The sequence below is a fragment of the Anabrus simplex genome, chromosome 12 (genome assembly GCF_040414725.1).
Source record: "Anabrus simplex isolate iqAnaSimp1 chromosome 12, ASM4041472v1, whole genome shotgun sequence".
Classification (NCBI taxonomy): Eukaryota; Metazoa; Arthropoda; class Insecta; order Orthoptera; family Tettigoniidae; genus Anabrus; species Anabrus simplex.
This window is the reverse complement of record NC_090276.1, coordinates 75,090,632-75,108,478: the sequence shown is the minus strand read 5'-3', so window position 1 is coordinate 75,108,478 and position 17,847 is coordinate 75,090,632. Positions and strand designations below refer to the sequence as shown.

The window sequence follows — 17,847 nt, the reverse complement described above, 5'->3', positions numbered from 1 at the left end:
ACTGGAGGACTGGGCTGAATGCACAATCCTTCCTTTAACAGTGGCCGATGCAGAACCCTGACTGCGCACCAAGCAAAGCAGCACGAGGCCAGAGAGGGTTAAATTTAAAAGAGAATTCAATTTTAAGAGACCTTAATGGGACAATTTTACTCAAGACTTGGATGGTGAAGTGATTTTAATTGACCCTGAACAGAAAAATATGGAGATTTCCTTGAATTGGAAAAGATTATGTACTGCAGACACATTCCGAGGGGCTGCAGATCAACGTACATTCCTGAGGCAGATCCAGGATCAAAGAAACTCCTTAAGAAATATGACAACTATTTGATAATGATCAGTTTTCTGAGAACGTGGTACAAACGTGTAAAAACCTCCTGCAAGCCTTATCAGCATCAAACGGAACGCTGCCAAGTTTGGAAATCGTTCAAAAACCTAAATAAGATCCCACAACCCCTTCTTTGTAAGGAATTAAACTTACACCCGAACAAAGAGCCAACCAACTGGCGCTGAATGTGAAAACAAGAAAGAGAACGAGAGAAACAAAGTTGGTACACCTTTCAAAGGTGAAGGACTGATACAAGACTGGTTGACTGTATGGCAAAAAGCATCTCGGTCCCTCAACACTCAACTGGATACTGCAACTAATGAATGCTTATATAACCAGGAAGCTGGTTTCAAAGATCTGGAGCAAAGCAGAAGTTGTGGCTTTGCTTAAACCAGAAAAGAATCTACCAACCACTCCATTTACAGCTGAAAAAGAAAACAAGAGAATATCTTTGATAAAGACATAACTAAATTCTTTGGCAAGTAGTTTCTAAGCTGAACAGTTATGAATTAACTGAAAAGAAATGGCTTCCACAACAATAAAAATAAGAAATAAATGGACAGCCATAGAGTATGTGTATACGTTTCTGCTGGGGACAACAAAAAAGAAGGTACTGAGCAAGAAAACATGATACTGCTATCCAACAGGGATATAGAAACACTAAATACAATTTTTTCCGACAAGAGAGTATCTGATACAGATGTTGACTACCATAGGGAACCTGAAATAATTATCCCGAATGAGTAAATTTATAATATCAATATAGTTGGTCCGTTATTGGACATTATAAATTTTCCAGCTAACTCAGATGTGCTATTTACCACCTGCTCCAAGTAGCAAGGAACTTAGCACACTGGGGCGAAACTCTGGCAACCAGGAATGAGTTAGCTGGAAAATTTATAATGTCCAATAACGGACCAACTATATTATATTGGTATTATAAATTTACACATTTGGGATAAATATTTCAGGTTCGCTATCGGAATCAACATCTATATCATCTGATGGCCAGGCAGGCATCAATTTTTAGAAATGAGACCAAGGGCTGAATTCATAGTCAGCACTTATACATAAGTGGAACCCTTAAGTAATAAGGGATCAATTATAGTAAGTATTCACTGGAGATGTGGCAATGCTGTATATTGTGTCCATGCTTCCTGTATTTCTGGCAACAGAATAGTGGGATGATCTATTGTGTTTTGTTTATCGAAGGACATCATGCGTAACATTTTTGAGGTTAAAAGATCCTCTATATTGTATTTGGTTATCAGAATGGATAACAAAACAGCGAGCCGAGACGGCACCTACAGGAACTTGTGTCGAAGTTCATGCACATAATATAGAACAAGCAGACCGACGCAGTTCCTCATCAGAATATGAATGACGTGGGAAAAACTTGTGGAGAATGCAAACTACCAAAATGCCCAGAGTCTAATTTTCTTCTTAATATGTTTATAGTTATCCAGGTACTCGAATCTATACAAATATTCATCCAAATGTAGAATATCTAGTCTTACAACACTTTTAATGATTTGACAAACATGTCCATAGCTCTTACATTGTAGTTGGCCTAATTACTTCCCCAATAAAGTGTAAACAGTATGTTTTGATGTGCGATGCCATAATTTCAGAAACTTCTGATATAATCCAGCAAAACGATTGGTTGACTAACCTGACATAATTAACACGCAAACTTAAAATAAATGGTGGTAGTGCAACATGTTCATTTATGTTATAACTCAGTATTGTTCTTTACTATTCTATAGTCCTGCAGTCTTCATAACTTATCAACTTGTAACACGTTTCCAATTAATTAAGCAAAATAATAATAATAATAATAATAATAATAATAATAATAACAACCTGAAATTAAGATGTGGCATAAAATCTCAAAACAATATCTTCATTAATGTGAGATAGTGAGTCCTCTAGAGGTTATGTTCACTCTCTCAATCAAAGGAACAAGAATATTCATAACTGTCACTTTACTCAAACAAAACCTTCTTTAAATCGTTGGTCACATTACATTTCGACAGGATTTTCCATCTCTACTGTGTGCATGGAAAGCATTCTGTGAATGAAATGCAACGTATTCAGCAAAATCATCCTCCATCTTCCTGCAACATAAGTGAGTCACTTAAGTAGGTAATATGAAATGACCTGGCTTATAAGGGGCACTTATGTATAAGTGCTGTCTATGAATTCGTCCAAAAGTCTCTAATAGTGCGTTGGCACTGCCGGTGGCTCCAAGTAGCCTACACAGTGGCCTCAACAGTATGCACTAGGCATGCGCCTTGGTAGGTGTGCTATTTACCAACTGATGAGCCCAAGTTAGCACACTGGGGCGAAACACTGGCAACCAGGAATGAATTAGCTGGAAAATTTTGTAATGTCCAATAATGGACCAACTATATTGGTATTAAGATGTGTATCCGCGGGAAGTGTAAACTATATCTACCATATCTAAAGATGAGAGGAAAGTATTAAAAGGTACAAAAAACACAAAAGAACAAATATGAAAACATGGGCACGGGGGCCAATAAAATATCCAAATATTATTGGAGAACACAGTCTTTCTAAAACAAACGTTAGTAGAAGCCTTTTATTTCGGGGCAGTGGATTATAAAACATTATTTTCTAGTCACATTCTTACACAGTGAATTGGAGGTTACACTCAACCATGTGCAACTGACAAGAATGACTTAAGCTGCCATTTTGAATCAAACAAAACTTCGACCAACGTGAGGGATCAAGTTGAAACTCAAAAGTGCGAGTTCAACACTCGCGACCTTTGCATGCTTTTAGATGCTGATGCCAGTCCACTTTCTGACAGATTTTAATGTTGTCTTCATTAGTAAGGAATTTCACGACTTTTTCCATATCCATAATTGGGCTATCATAAGACAAATATGCACCACGCTAGTCAATTTCACAGGGTTATGTTCCTAATCCAGATATAGGCTACTGTATCATGTGACAAATATTCGCTACACTTCACTGTACAGTAGAAGTCCGATAGTCCGGCACAATCGGGACCGGCCCGGTGCCGGATTACTGAAAATGCCGGACTATCGGGCGGTATCTCTTACTACGATGTAGGTTAAGGTGTACAGTGAAAACAGCTCTAACACCGCGTTTTGCAGTAAAATGTTGATCAGCAGAATCATTAGTTTAATAACACACTCCTCTTTTCAATCGTGTTGTTTCTTATTATCATTCCATAATAATGCTGAAGTTCATCGATATTTTTATCTGTAAGTCTTCCTTTACCATTTAGAGACTTTCCATCTAGAACTTCTTTTTTCCTTCTGTCCGCTTCAATTTTTGAAGGCATGTTCCCATCCGTTTTTGAACGTGGCCCATACATTCAATTTCTTAAATCTAGTTTTTTATCATATGGTTGGCTATCCAGTACTCAGTGTAGCACACAGCCTTCCAGACTGAATATTTCCAGAGATAGAGATATTTAAGTAAGTCAATGCATAACAACTGGATTGTATCAGATACATTTGCACTATTTACTTTGAAATAATAAAAAATACACTTCAATAGTTTCGACAAATGCATCAGATTGTTCAGGAGAGATCATTATTAAGAGATAATAATATTTAAAATCCTGGAATGATGCCGGACCATCGGGCGTTCCGGACTAATGGAATTCTACTGTACTACTCAAAACAAAATAAATTTCTAACATCTGAATGGAGTGTGAAATGCAAACACAAACAGGCTCATAGTGTTATTCAGCAATCTCGCTGCTAACCGGCAACCGAAACTGAGCCTTCCTCAGGCCTCGGCTTGCTCTCCGAAGGTGCAATTCAAGACCTTTTCTCGTTATCACGCAACTATGGCAACAGCACTTACCCGATAAATGATGTTTCTTTCACTAGAGATGGTAAATAACATTTTCAGGGCTGGGAAAAATGTGATCGTACTACGTGGTAATAGCGAAAATTTGCGACGCGAAATGCGAGTTATTTTTATATAGATTTAATACGACGAGAGACCTTGAAATTAGAGATGTGAATTGGTGTCGCATATATGAGCAGCATCTGTGGATGGATAGAACAAACTGGACGAGGCTCGTACACAACCGCACCCGGCTTGCTGGAGCGAAGAAATGATGATGAATAGGACGAGAATCTGGACTTTGAATTTACGACGTGTTAAGCGGGAAAATTTATGAATGAGGTTTCACATATCTTTTATGACTGTTTATAGTGTTTTGGACATTAATAAATGAATAAATCGATCATCATCATTCTCGTCTCCCACCACTTCTTTCACCTTTCATATTTTAGTCCATTATTCTCCAAAGTAACAACATATCTTCCTCCATCCATCTAAGATGATCCCACTACCAAAGCTGGTATACATGCATAACCAGTTTTTTAAAACAGTGCAGTCACATCACTGTCATCCCACTTAATAACAATAATTGTACCGGGAGGTACACCTCTACGCCGCATATTATTTAAATCTTGCGCCTAAAAGAACTCCTCTACAGGAGAAACAGTGAACTTGAAAGCTAGACCTACTTAAATTTTTTCTCAGAAGATTTCACTACTGTAATTCAACCTAATTTTGTTATTGTAAAGTTTCCACTACTGTGTGAATTTCTACTTGTTTTGTTTCCAATTGATCAAGAAGCTTGGACATTCTCTCATAGATGTCACTGCTAAAAAACTATGATCATGCACCCTGGTGCGAAGTGAAGGGAACCTTTTTGAACAAATGTTGTATTCATAAGTTTTTCTTCACTAAATATCGTTCATTCATTTTTGGGTTGGCAATATTTATCTTTTCTTTCTGCCAGTTTTGAAGTTAGCCAATCACGAATTTTTGTAATTAATTTCCAAACAATCCTGTATTTCTTCCTCAACTCTGAGTGTAACTTTTGAATGTAACCAATAAAATTCTGTGGGTGTGTCTTGATTATTCGTGAAAGGTCTCAAACCTTCCCCGAGGGTTTATAAACTGCGGATTTTCACCTCTCTTGGCCATTTGATCGTCATCTAACTTAGTGCGTGTGTCAAGCAGGGGGCGGGAGGCGCCTCTTTCATCAGGCAGCAGTTCTTCAGCAAGGTAATGGCCAATGAACATCTTTATTTCTTTGCTAGCTCCGCAGTTTAACCTGAGGGAAACCTTAACTACGTAACCAACTTCTCTAAAATGTAAGTTCTGCCGGCTAATGTAATATTTCATCAACCTTTAACTGTAAATCAGGGATAGAGAGTGAGGTACCTTCTCGAGCTCCCCCTCATGTTGCTTTGAGGTGACTACATTTTCTAACTGGTTTTTTTCCTTTCCGTAATGTCTTAAATTCTTTCTTATATGAGTCACCTCCATAGTTTGGGAATAGCCCCTGTTTCATCGCCTAGTGCCCTTTAGGTTTCAGAATTCTCATCTAGGAGTGCAAGTATTCACCTCCTTTCATTTTGTGTTTGGGCCATTTATTTAACTGTTATTTACACGAAGGCCCTATAGGTTGGGTACAAGATACCCCTGTTTCAGTTTGTAAGCTGGGCCACAGAAGGCCAAAAAGGTGTAAGATATTTTTGGTGTTGCCTTGAACTGGCTTGAAAACTGAGAGCCTGTTAGCTCTTTTCAAAGTAAGATTACTGAATACCTTTTGAAGGCTTGATATTGTGAGTTGGGAGAGAGTACTCCCTGTATTAGGGGATTTCTGCCCTTGTGTAAAATTGTAATCTTTTGTAAAGTTGAGCTGAGAGCTCAGGAAATGTAAAGAGAGGGGCTGGAAGCCCTGGTTACTAAACAGTCACTAAAGTTGGGGTTTTCTTACTTTGTCTAAACTTTGTCATGGTACCTGATATGTCATTGTTATCTCACTAAGTGAAAAGTTGTTAAAGTTTTGTTTTTCGAAAATATAACCTTTGTTAAAATTTTAAATTAACTTTGACTTTGTAGTTAGACCCATTCATCCCGGCACCTTCTTTCACCTCTGCTCGTCCATGGGTAACCCCGTAACAATAATAATACAAGAATTACTTACCATGGACAGGAACTGTACAAGATACTTCAGGATCTGGTAGTTATCTTCTGGAAGTTTCTCCAGAATTAAAATTTTCACTAGCCGAGGTCTCTCATCCTTAGATAAACCTGTAATTAGAAAAATACAGGATGTATTTCTTTTGTTCGATGGACTAATCTCTGATACCCAGAAAGACAGGAGCAACAGAATAAATACCATGACAGATCTGGGTAGCCTATACGAGTCCTGAAGCCCACTCTCATGATAAAATATAAACAAACTCTGTCAAGGGCTGAGAGGATTATTTATTTAATTATTTCCTAGTACTTAAGACTGTCTTTGACAGTCAAAATTACTATCTAAGAACTAAATGGAAATTTGAAATAGACTTAGTATATCTTAGTAATAAGTTACACTTTACAGATTTTATATGGCATTTGAATGGAATCAGAACAGGTCTTGTAGTATTTCCTTACAAACCATATCGAGTGTAGTTGTACTTTGATGCCTGTAAATCTGCATAATTTTGAGAAAGTTACATACAGCTGTCCATAAACACCGGAGTGGAGAGATTTATCCCAACTTCAATGTTTGTCTGTTTGTTGATTTGGACCAATCCTGGCATAAAACATACGCCCTGCAATATATTAAGTCAGACAGCTCTGTACCTCATGTTAACTGGTTCTTGTATTCCCTGTAGTCAACTGACATACTAAATTAACAACCATCATGGGTGTCCAATTACTTTTTGGTAGACAGTGTCATCGGCTGTAACTCGATCCAAGTATATATCACTTCTACCTGCATACACTGACCAGTTCAACTCAGTTTATGGATGTGTTTACGATGACTGAACAGACCAATCCTGGCATAAAACATACACCCACACAAATCACACTGAATGGATGCAGGAGGGTGGGGTTGTAATTGACGGAGTTTTCTTGCTTGTCGCTTGGCCTCTTGATGTCTGCGGCGTTATCTATCAAACAAGTTGGTGGCGGTGGATGTAGTGTGCCGCCACAGTGAACAGTCCACAGCACATTCTTCCCATGTCTGTATATCTATACCAGTTGTCTTCATGATGTGTTTCAGCTGGTCCTTAAAACGCTTAAGAGAGGCTCCATGAGGTCTACTGCCGGAGCAAAGTTCACCATAAAGAATTTGGCAGCAGAGCCTGGTATCACCCAGGTGGTGCACATGGCCCAACCATCTAAGTTGATGAGCGATGACCACTGCCTCAATGTTATTTAGTTGCCGTGTTGGTCGCGTAGTCCTGCCACTTAATATCCAAGATGAATCTCATTTTCTGTTGGTGAAAGTGCTCAAGTTTTTTGATATCACTGCGATAGTGTGTCCTAGTTACACAGCCATACACAGCGTGGAAATGACAACAGCATGAGCCCCCGCACCCCCCCCCCCCACCCCGCCCCATGGCACTACAGCCCTTGAAGGGCCTTGGCCTACCAAGCAACCGCTGCTCAGCCCGAAGACCTTCAGGTGTCATGTGGTCAGCACGACGAATCCCCTCTTGGCTTTCGAGACCGGGGCCGCTATCTCACCATCAGATAGCTCCTCAATTCTAATCATGTAGGCTGAGTAGACCTCGAACCAGCCCTCAGGTCCAGGTAAAAATCCCTGACCTGGCCGGGAATCGAACCCGGGGCCTCCGGGTAAGAGGCAGGCACGCTACCCCTACACCACGGGGCCGGCTATGCTGCATGAGCAGCCCCAATTATTTTATCAACGTCTTGTTCGCAGGTACACTGTTTGACAAGATGCTTCCAAGATATGAAAAGTGATCAACCTCTTCCAGTGTTGTGTCTAAGATATACAGAACTCAGGAAGAGTTAATCCTGAGGCAGGTTGTGCAAGTACCTTCGTTTTTTTTGCACTAATGGCAAGACCAAAGCAATCACATGTAGTTTTAAAGCAGTTGACTGACTGTGGTGCAGGTGTTAGAGCAGGAGATGCGGTGTCATTGGCATACTGCAGTTCTGTCACCCGGGTAACCAGAGTTGTCTTTGTGAGCAAAGTCTTGCCAGATTGAAAAGGCCTCCATCAAAACAAAATTTAATCCCCATGCCTAAGTAGCTTGCAGATGTTTCATGCAGCATGGCAGCCATGTACAGTGCAAAGAGTGTAGGAGCAAGCACACAGCCTTGTTTCAATCCACGAGTGATTGGGAACAAATCTGATAATGAGTTACCACAAAGAACCTGTCCAGACATGCCATCATGAAGAGCTTGAATCAATTCCACATAACGTTCAGGACATCCAAAATGTCTCAATACTTTCCACATAGCAGATCTTGGTACTGAATCAAAGGTTTTTCCCAATCATAGAAAACTAAATACAGAGGCGGCTGCTGTTCTCTGCAATTTTCCTGGAGTTGTCTAGCTCAGAAGATCATGTCTGTTGTGCCTCTAGAGGTTCAGAAACCACATTGAGACTTAGTCAAAATCCTCTCTGAAATAACTCTCAGAGCCGGTTTAAAATAGAATTCTTGCAAGAACTTTACCTGCAATTGACAGTGTATCATAAGAATATTAACATTTAATTTTTAATTAATTTACCTCTAAGAAAAAATTACAAAGCAATGTCTGAATCCCAGAATTTTGCTGTCTTCATCTACTTAAAACTGAGCATTTCAGTACGAAATCTGTCAAGCAGGAATTACTCAGCAGGACATAGAAAGCACCAAACTTTTGCAATCAAGTCAGAAATCTGCTCTGGGACTGCAAAATACCACAAAAAGGAAAATCAACCCTGTACCACACCTACTTCGTAGAGATTCTCACACATGGTTTAGAGACATGTACTCTACCAAACAATGACTACAGCAGAATTCAGGCAATAGAAATGAGATTCATTAGAATTATGAATCAAACTACTGGAAAGGACAAAATCAGGAATGAAATGAACAGGCAGGTAGCTGACAGTGAGGTCCCTATTACCTGTGTAATAAGGAAGCGCATGGGCATATTATGAGAATGAAGAGTGAGAGACCTGCCTGACAATACTTCGACCTTACTGTCAAAGGAAAGAGACCAGAGGGAAGGCCAAGGAAACACTTGGCAGACACAGTGAAGTCAGATGTGGAAGAGAGATATCTCAAATGGGAAGATGTCCTGGAACAGAAGATGTTCACAGACAGGAAGAGATGGCGAACACTTGTACAACACACCTGGGAAACTGGAGTTGAAAAATTATGATGATGATGATGATGATGATGATGATGAGTACCAAATCCAAGGGGATAATCCTTTTAAATTTCTGGTTTGGTCAAGATCTAGCGAGCATTTTATTTATATTTAAACTAGCATGTATCCGCGGCTTAGGCCGCGTTTATTAATTCAATCACTTGATGTTTAAAAAGCAGTCATTTAAAAGCAAAATTTAAAAATATATATTTATTAACATGTGTCATTTTACAGAAGCTGCATGAAATAAATTATTTTATTTTCATTGTAATATTGTTACCTTCAATGTCGGAGTCGGTGGATGGCACAAATAACATAAAACACCATTATATTAAAACACACTAATAATTCCTTACAGAGCTTCTGGAAAAACTCTTATTAAGTTCCTTCCAATTAAAGCTAATATGTATAGAGTGCTTCCTTTCCAACACTTGAACTCCATTATATGTCGTGTCAATAAATACGTAAATTTGTAGAACGCCGGGTAATTCTGGTGATGTTGCTTGTTGATCTTGATACCTTCATTTTTTGGAAAAGGAATCACACGTTCACACAGCCATGCAGGATTAGTGAAATGTTGTACCCACCTATGACAAACATTTCAGATCTCTGGGATATGAAGCAAGATGAATCTTTGCAGCGAATTTTTATGACAAGGTGCCCTTCCTGACGTCAACCGCATCAGAGGAGTTAATGACAAGAAATGAATGACATGATAGCAGGAATGGAGAGAATAAAAACCAGTGCTGACACACAGCCTACTCCTGTCGAATAGAACCAGGGCTTTACGACCCCATCCGATGGATGAATCGCCATCAACAGTGGTCAAATGGCCTCACACCACATGAGCACTGCGGAGAGGTTTGAAATTTAATACAGGCTTTTGGCACGCAATCTAGTGATTAGAAATTGTATACCACCACCTCCCCTACCCTACCGGCCAACATTCTGATGGGGAATTCTTTGTTTTGAACAACGGGACTTGGACCGGCTAAACACAGTGAGTTTCAGACTTCATGTCTTAATGAACATGGTCACCAGGCAGACTTAGTATGTTTCCTCTAAATAAAATACAGTTCATGTTTTATTGCTGGTATAGAACATTTTTAAGTGAATAAAATAATATTGGGCAAATAATATGAAATAAATAAATACGATATAAATAAATGTATGTTTGTCCAATCCTTGTCACGTTTCTCTATGGGATCGGGTATGGGGTGAGATAATTTTTTTTTTTTTAATACAGTGGAACCTCGGATTGCAAGTAACTTGGTCTACGAGTGTTTTGCAAGACGAGCAAATATTTTAAATAAATTGTGTCTTGATAAGCAAGTGAGGTTTCGCAATACAAGCGTCACGTGTACGTAATTTTCCACCTCCCCTGTGCCTTTGTTTTCCCTTCCCCCTGCCACTCTCTTTCCTGGGAAAATGTGTGTAATCATTTCCCGCGCTGGACTTCAGCTGGCGTGTCTCGCTCGCATAGTCAACACCGTACGAGTGTACATGTTTTGTTTCTGTCATCTGTGATATAACTGTTCTGCAACGATGGGCCCTGTGAATGAAAAGAAGGCTAAAAAGGAATTCGGTCAGAAGAAGGAGATGATTACAGTGGATGAATCTGTTCAATGACAATGCAATGTCACATTTTCGTGAAATCCTCAAAAAGAGGCAAAAGCAACAGTCATTGGACAGGTTCCTCGTTAAAGTTGCACGAAAAGAAAACACTTCCAATGAGCCAACCGATAGCAGTGATTCCGTTAGTGAAATTCGTGCTACACAGTAACTCTTCTCATGTCATCTCTCGTCTCCCTCACACCAACAATGATTCTATTGTAAGGTAAAGTGCAGTTTAATTGTTTTACATTATATTTTGTTTTAGAAATGTTAAGCGAATAAATGTTTTTGTGTTCTCGATGAATCATCCGAGTTTCAATAGTTTCTTATGGGAAAATTTGCTGTGATATACGAGCGATTTGGATTACGAGCATGTTGCCGGAACGAATTATGCTCGCAATCCAAGGTTCCACTGTATGCTTTAAGTCGCACAGACACAGATACGTCTTATAGCAATGATGGGACAAGAAAGGCCTAGGATTGGGAAGGAAGTGGCCGTGGCCTTAATTAAGGTACAGCCCCATCATTTGCCTAGTGTGAAAATGGGAAACCACAGAAAACCACCTTCAGGGCTGCCGACAGTGGGGTTCGAATCCACAATCTCCCAGATGCGAGCTCACAGCTGGGCACCCCTGACTACACGGCCAACTCGCCTGGTGGGGTGAGAAGAATCAGTCATGGCAGGATTTTATGACCCGATGCCCTTCCTGACGTCAACCTCGTCAGAGAAGTCAATGAGATGAAATGAAGGGAGAGGACACATAACCTACTCCTGTCGAATAGAAGGCTTAAATTACCCATCCGACGGACAAATCACCATCAACAGTGCTCAAATGTCCTCACACAATAAGAGCATTGCGGAGAGGTTTGGAATTTAATCCAGGCCTTTGGCACGCAATCTAGTGATTAGAACTTGTATACCATCACCTCCCCCACACTTCCGGCCAACATTCTGATGGTGAAAATGTTTTTGATCAACGGGACTCGAAACGGCTAACCTCGGTGTCAGACCGTTTAGACTTTGACACCTTAACAATCATGGCCACTATCTGGGCTGATGTAAATAAACGAAACGATTAATTAATGAACTTTACCTTATAATGATTCATCTAAGAGTATGCCTACGTTAATTTCAGAGCTTTGCATGCCGTAGATTTGGTTGGATATTGCACCTCCTCTGCGAACCATGTGACCTTGCCGCGGTGGGGAGGCTTGCGTGTCTCAATGATGCAGATAGCCGAGCCGCAGGTGCAACCATATCGGATGGGTATCTGTTGAGAGACCAAACTAACGAATGGTTCATCGAAAGGGGGGTAGCAGCCTTTCGGTAGTTGCAAGGGCGGCAGTCTAGATGATTGACTGATACGGCCTTGTAATAATACTCAACATGGCTTAGCTGTGTTGATACTGCTACACAGCTGAAAGCAACGGGAAACTACAGCCGTAACTAACTCCCAGGACATGAAGCTCTCTCTGTATCAATGATGTACTGATGATGGCTTCCTCCCGGGTAAAATATTCCGGAGGCAAACTAGTCCCCCATTCGGATCTCCGGGTGGGGACTACACGAGAGGGGGCGATCATCAGGAAGATGGATACTGACATTCTGCGAGTCGGAGCGTGGAATGTTAGAAGCTTGAATCGTTGTGGTAGGTTAGAGAATCTGAAAAGGGAGATGGATAGGCTAAAGTTAGATGTAGTTGGTATAAGTGAAGGACGTTGGCAGGAAGAACAAGATTTTTGGTCAGGTGACTACAGAATTATCAACACAAAATCAAACAGGGGAAATGCAGGAGTTGGTTTAATAATGAATAAGAAAATAGGGCAGCGGGTAAGCTACTACGACTAGCATAGTTAAAGAATTATTGTCGTCAAGATAGACACCAAACCAATGCCCACCACAATAGTGCAGGTCTATATGCCTACTAGTTCAGCAGATGATGAAATCGAAAGAATATACGAGAAGATAGAAGATTTAATACAATATGTCAAAGGTGACGAGAATCTAATTGTGATGGGAGACTGGAATGCAGTGGTAGGCCAAGGAAGAGAAGGTAGTACAGTAGGAGAATTTGGATTGGGACAAAGGAACGAAAGAGGAAGTCGCCTGGTTGAATTCTGCACTGATCATAATTTAGTCCTTGCCAATACTTGGTTCAAACACCACAAACGACGGCTGTATACCTGGACGAGACCTGGAGACACTGGAAGGTATCAAATAGACTTCATTATGATTAGACAGAGATTCAGAAACCAGGTGTTGGATTGCAAAACTTTCCCAGGAGCAGACGTGGACTCTGACCACAACTTGTTGGTCATGAAATGCCATCTGAAGTTGAAGAAATTGAAGAAAGGAAAGAATGAAAAAAGATGGGATCTAGACAAGTTGAAAGAAAAGAATGTGAGGGATTGTTTCAAGGAACATATTGCACAAGGACTAAATGAAAAGGCTGAAGGAACCACTGTAGAGGGCTGCTGAAGAAATGTTAGGAAGGAAGAAAAAATCAACTAAGAATCAGTGGATAACTCAGGAGATACTAGACCTGATTGATGAAAGACGAAAATACAAGAATGCTAGAAATGAAGAGGGCAGAAAAGAATACAGGCGATTAAAGAATCAAGTGGATAGAAAGTGCAAGGTAGCTAAGGAAGAATGGCTGAAGGAGAAGTGCAAGGATGTCGAAGGCTGTATGGTCCTGGGAAAGGTAGATGCTGCATACAGGAAAATCAAGGAAACCTTTGGAGAAAGGAAATCTAGGTGTATGAATATTAAGAGCTCAGATGGAAAGCCTCTTCTAGGGAAAGAAGACAAAGCAGAAAGATGGCAGGAGCATATCCAACAGTTGTATCAAGGTAAAGATGCAGATAATTTGGTACTGGAACAAGAGGCTGTTGATGCTGATGAAATGGGAGACCCAATTTTGAGGTCAGAGTTTAACAGAGCTGTGAGTGACCTAAATAGGAACAAGGCACCTGGAATTGATGACATTCCCTCTGAATTACTGACTGCCTTAGGAGAAAGCAGCATGGCAAGGTTATTTCATTTAGTGTGCAAGATGTACGAGACAGGAGAAGTCCCATCCGATTTTCGGAAGAATGTTGATATACCTATTCCCAAGAAAGCCGGTGCTGACAGGTGTGAAAACTACCGCACCATTAGTTTAGTATCTCATGCCTGCAAAATTTTAACACGTATTATTTACAGAAGAATGGAAAAACAAGTTGAAGCTGAGTTGGGAGAAGATCAAATTGGCTTCAGAAGAAATGTAGGAACACGTGAAGCAATCCTGACTTTACGTCTGATCTTAGAGGATCGAATCAAGAAGGATAAGCCCATGTACATGGCATTCGTAGATCTAGAAAAGGCATTCGATAATGTTGATTGGACCAAGATATTTATGATTCTGAAGATGATAGGGATCAGATACCGAGAACGAAGAATTATCTACAATCTGTATAAAAATCAGTCTGCAGTGACAAGAATCGAGGGCTTTGAAAAAGAAGCAGCAATCCAGAAAGGAGTGAGGCAAGGCTGCAGTTTGTCCCCTCTCCATTTTAATGTTTACATAGAACAGGCAGTAAAGGAAATCAAAGAGAAATTTGGAAAGGGAATCACAGTCCAAGGAGAGGAAATCAAAACCTTCATATTTGCCGATTAAATTGTTATTTTATCTGAGACTGCAGAAGATATTGAGAAGTTGCTGAATGGTATGGATGAAGTCTTGGGTAAGGAGTACAAGATGAAAATAAATAAGTTCAAAACAAAAGTAATGGAGTGCAGTCGAACGAAGGCAGGTGATGTAGGAAATATTAGATTAGGAAATGAAGTCTTAAAGGAAGTAGATGAATATTGTTACTTGGGTAGTAAAATAACTAACGATGGCAGAAGTAAGGAGGACATAAAATGCAGACTAGCACAAGCAAGGAAGAGCTTTCTTAAGAAAAGAAATTTGCTCACTTCAAACATTGATATCGGAATTAGAAAGATGTTTTTGAAGACTTTCGTGTGGAGCGTGGCATTGTATGGAAGTGAAACATGGACGATAACTAGCTCAGAAAGAAAGAGAATAGAAGCTTTTGAAATGTGGTGTTACAGAAGAATGCTGAAGGTGAGATGGATAGATCGAATCACGAATGAAGAGATACTGAATCGAATTGGTGAGAGGAGATCGATTTGGCTAAATTTGACGAGAAGACGAGATAGAATGATAGGACACATCTTAAGACACCCAGCACTTGTTCAGTTGGTTTTTGAAGGAAGTGTAGGTGGTAAGAACGGTAGGGGTAGACCAAGGTATGAATATGACAAGCAGATTAGAGCAGATGTAGGATGCAATAGTTACGTAGAAATGAAGAGTTTAGCACAGGATAGGGCGGCATGGTGAACTGCATCAAACCAGTCTATGGACTGATGACTCAAACAACAACATCGCACAAGGCACAGAGACACTTCCGTTTATTCTCAAATAACCTTGTTTTATTATCTGTAACTTGAAAGTAGACTGTTAAACCATATGTCAGTATATAGGGTTAAAAAAGGAAGATCAATTAGGCGATGGCAAAAAGTATACGAGTAAATACATTAGATGGCTCTTGATAATATTATTAAGTACGGTAAAAGTAACTTACTCTGAAACTGCGTTATTTCATCGTACAATTCGAAAGTCATAAGCGGTTCCTCCAGATCGCGAAGGAAAGTCTTCAAGATGACTGCGGCAAGATGAACGTCGTTGTGGAAGTCTACAGGAAGACCCTGGTTGAACGTGGCCTGCAGCTCCTTGACCTGCGATACGCTCGCCGATCTCCGGAACAAGCCTTCCGTCTCCAGGGCTGCAACATCCAATTCACATCACCTTGTGTACCATTCATTCAGGAAAATCCAACAAAAATAGAGATTGGACAACGAACAATACAAATGAACAAGTCAACAATGGAAACACAAGTGGGCAAAGTACAATGGTTTAAGACAGAAAGGGGACCGAGAAAACTCAAGGTCCCAATTCTCTACTCATAAGAGTAATGTGTTGTTATATATTTAACACTATGCGCCCGCCGGTAGTAATATTACTACCAGGCGGCGTGCGCCTGAGTGCCGCTGTTAATAATACTACTACTACTACGATCTTTGAAATTCAGCCACTCGAAAGCTATTCACGTTATCGAATTAGTTTTTGCTTTGACGTGTTGTCGATTTCCTTTACTATCATTAGGTGGTGTTGTCGATCAATAGTGAATAGTGGTGGAACTCAGGGACGATGTTTTGTAGCCACGTGCGCTCAGTTAGATCTTACGTAATTGCTGACATACGTACTCCTCGCGCGCTCTGGTTAGATAAGCTCAAATTTATGTGCGTGTGTTCTAACAATAGATTATTGACTTCACAGATTTAGAATGAAAGTGTAGTGAGGCAACAGTCTGCAATCATCTCTCAAGTAGTCGATTTATACTGTATAATTATGACCATCTGTGAGACTGTCAGACTAAAGCAGCTGGCACCGTAATGCCAAAATCAGAGTTCGCAAAAAAACTGAAAAAGGGTGACAAAATGTCACTGCAGAAAGAACACCTTCTAGCAATAAAGTAGCGAGATGTTCGAGATGTGTATATGCTGAGCACTGCACATGATGACATGATTGAAGTACCTGCAGCAAGAGGGAGCCACGAGAAATCCAAACCATCAGCAGTAGTAGACTATAACAAATTCAATATTGGTGTTGTTAAGTCTGACCAATTGTTGGCATATTATGCATTCACAAGGAAATTGACAGAGTGGTGGAAAGAATTATTCTTCCATCTGTTTGATCTTGCCATAGTGAATGTCTATATACATAACTGTAAGGCTTCTTCACAAAAACTTCCCCTTTCAAAATTTTGTGAACGTTTAGCGGATGATTTGGTGAGTAGTGTTGGGGCCTACATTACTGAAGAATCACGAGCATCAACTGCAGGAAGGCTAGTAGGTAGAGATCATTTTCCAGACAGAATACCTGCAGTAGGCGCGATGAAGGAAGGACACGCGCAGCGTATGTGCAAGGTTTGCTACGAGAAGTCCAAACATAACACCGGTCGTGCTGTGAAGAAAATGACAACCATATATTGTCGTAAATGTGACCTAGGTCTTTGCATAGGAGAATGTTTTGAGTGTTACCATACCAAAGCTAAGTATTGGGTATAACAATGTGTAATTCTGTTATTCGGTGACTAAAAACCATCAAACTTTTCCAGTGAATTAGAAATTCAAGTGCGTGAACAAGGCTATCAGAATGGACCAATAGTGTAGCCTAAGCTTCTTTCCAATGCTGAATGTAAGCATTTTTTATTTGATTTCACGGGATAGCCCACTCTTTGTACAATACGTATAAAAATTTGTTAATTTATAATGCGAAAACTGACAGAACAGTGATTTTTTTTCTGAGAGTCTAAATTACGCCGGCACAGGGTAGGGACGCCATCTTGAAACGTCCGGGCTCATAGTGTTAAAAATGTTAATAATGAAGTCGCCTTGTTACATATTTGTTGTCATGTTAAAAATAATTGTTATTGTTCTGTTGGTGAAATGGACCATATGCAAGTTACAAGAGCAAATCAAATATAAACAGGATTTTTATAAAAATCATTTATTGAAAAACAAAAGGCAATTACATTTTATTTTTCCACATACTTTCTTGCTTTAGAAATACACCTTCCCCAGCGAGAAGGAGGTTTTTTATCGCAGC

The 17,847-nt window shown here is 40.0% G+C and overlaps 1 protein-coding gene across 3 annotated transcripts in view; it reads right to left on the bottom strand.

Moving 5' to 3' along the window:
• Positions 1-17,847, bottom strand: part of RhoGAP68F (Rho GTPase activating protein at 68F) — a 91,367-nt gene that overhangs the window by 29,143 nt on the left and 44,377 nt on the right. For all 3 annotated transcript variants that reach the window (XM_067156414.2, XM_067156412.2, XM_067156413.2), the window contains 2 exons: positions 15,761-15,961; positions 6,339-6,445 (listed from right to left, as the gene is read on the bottom strand). In XM_067156414.2, coding sequence (XP_067012515.1) covers positions 6,339-6,445; positions 15,761-15,961 — 308 coding nt within the window. The remainder of the gene's footprint in view (positions 1-6,338; positions 6,446-15,760; positions 15,962-17,847) is intronic.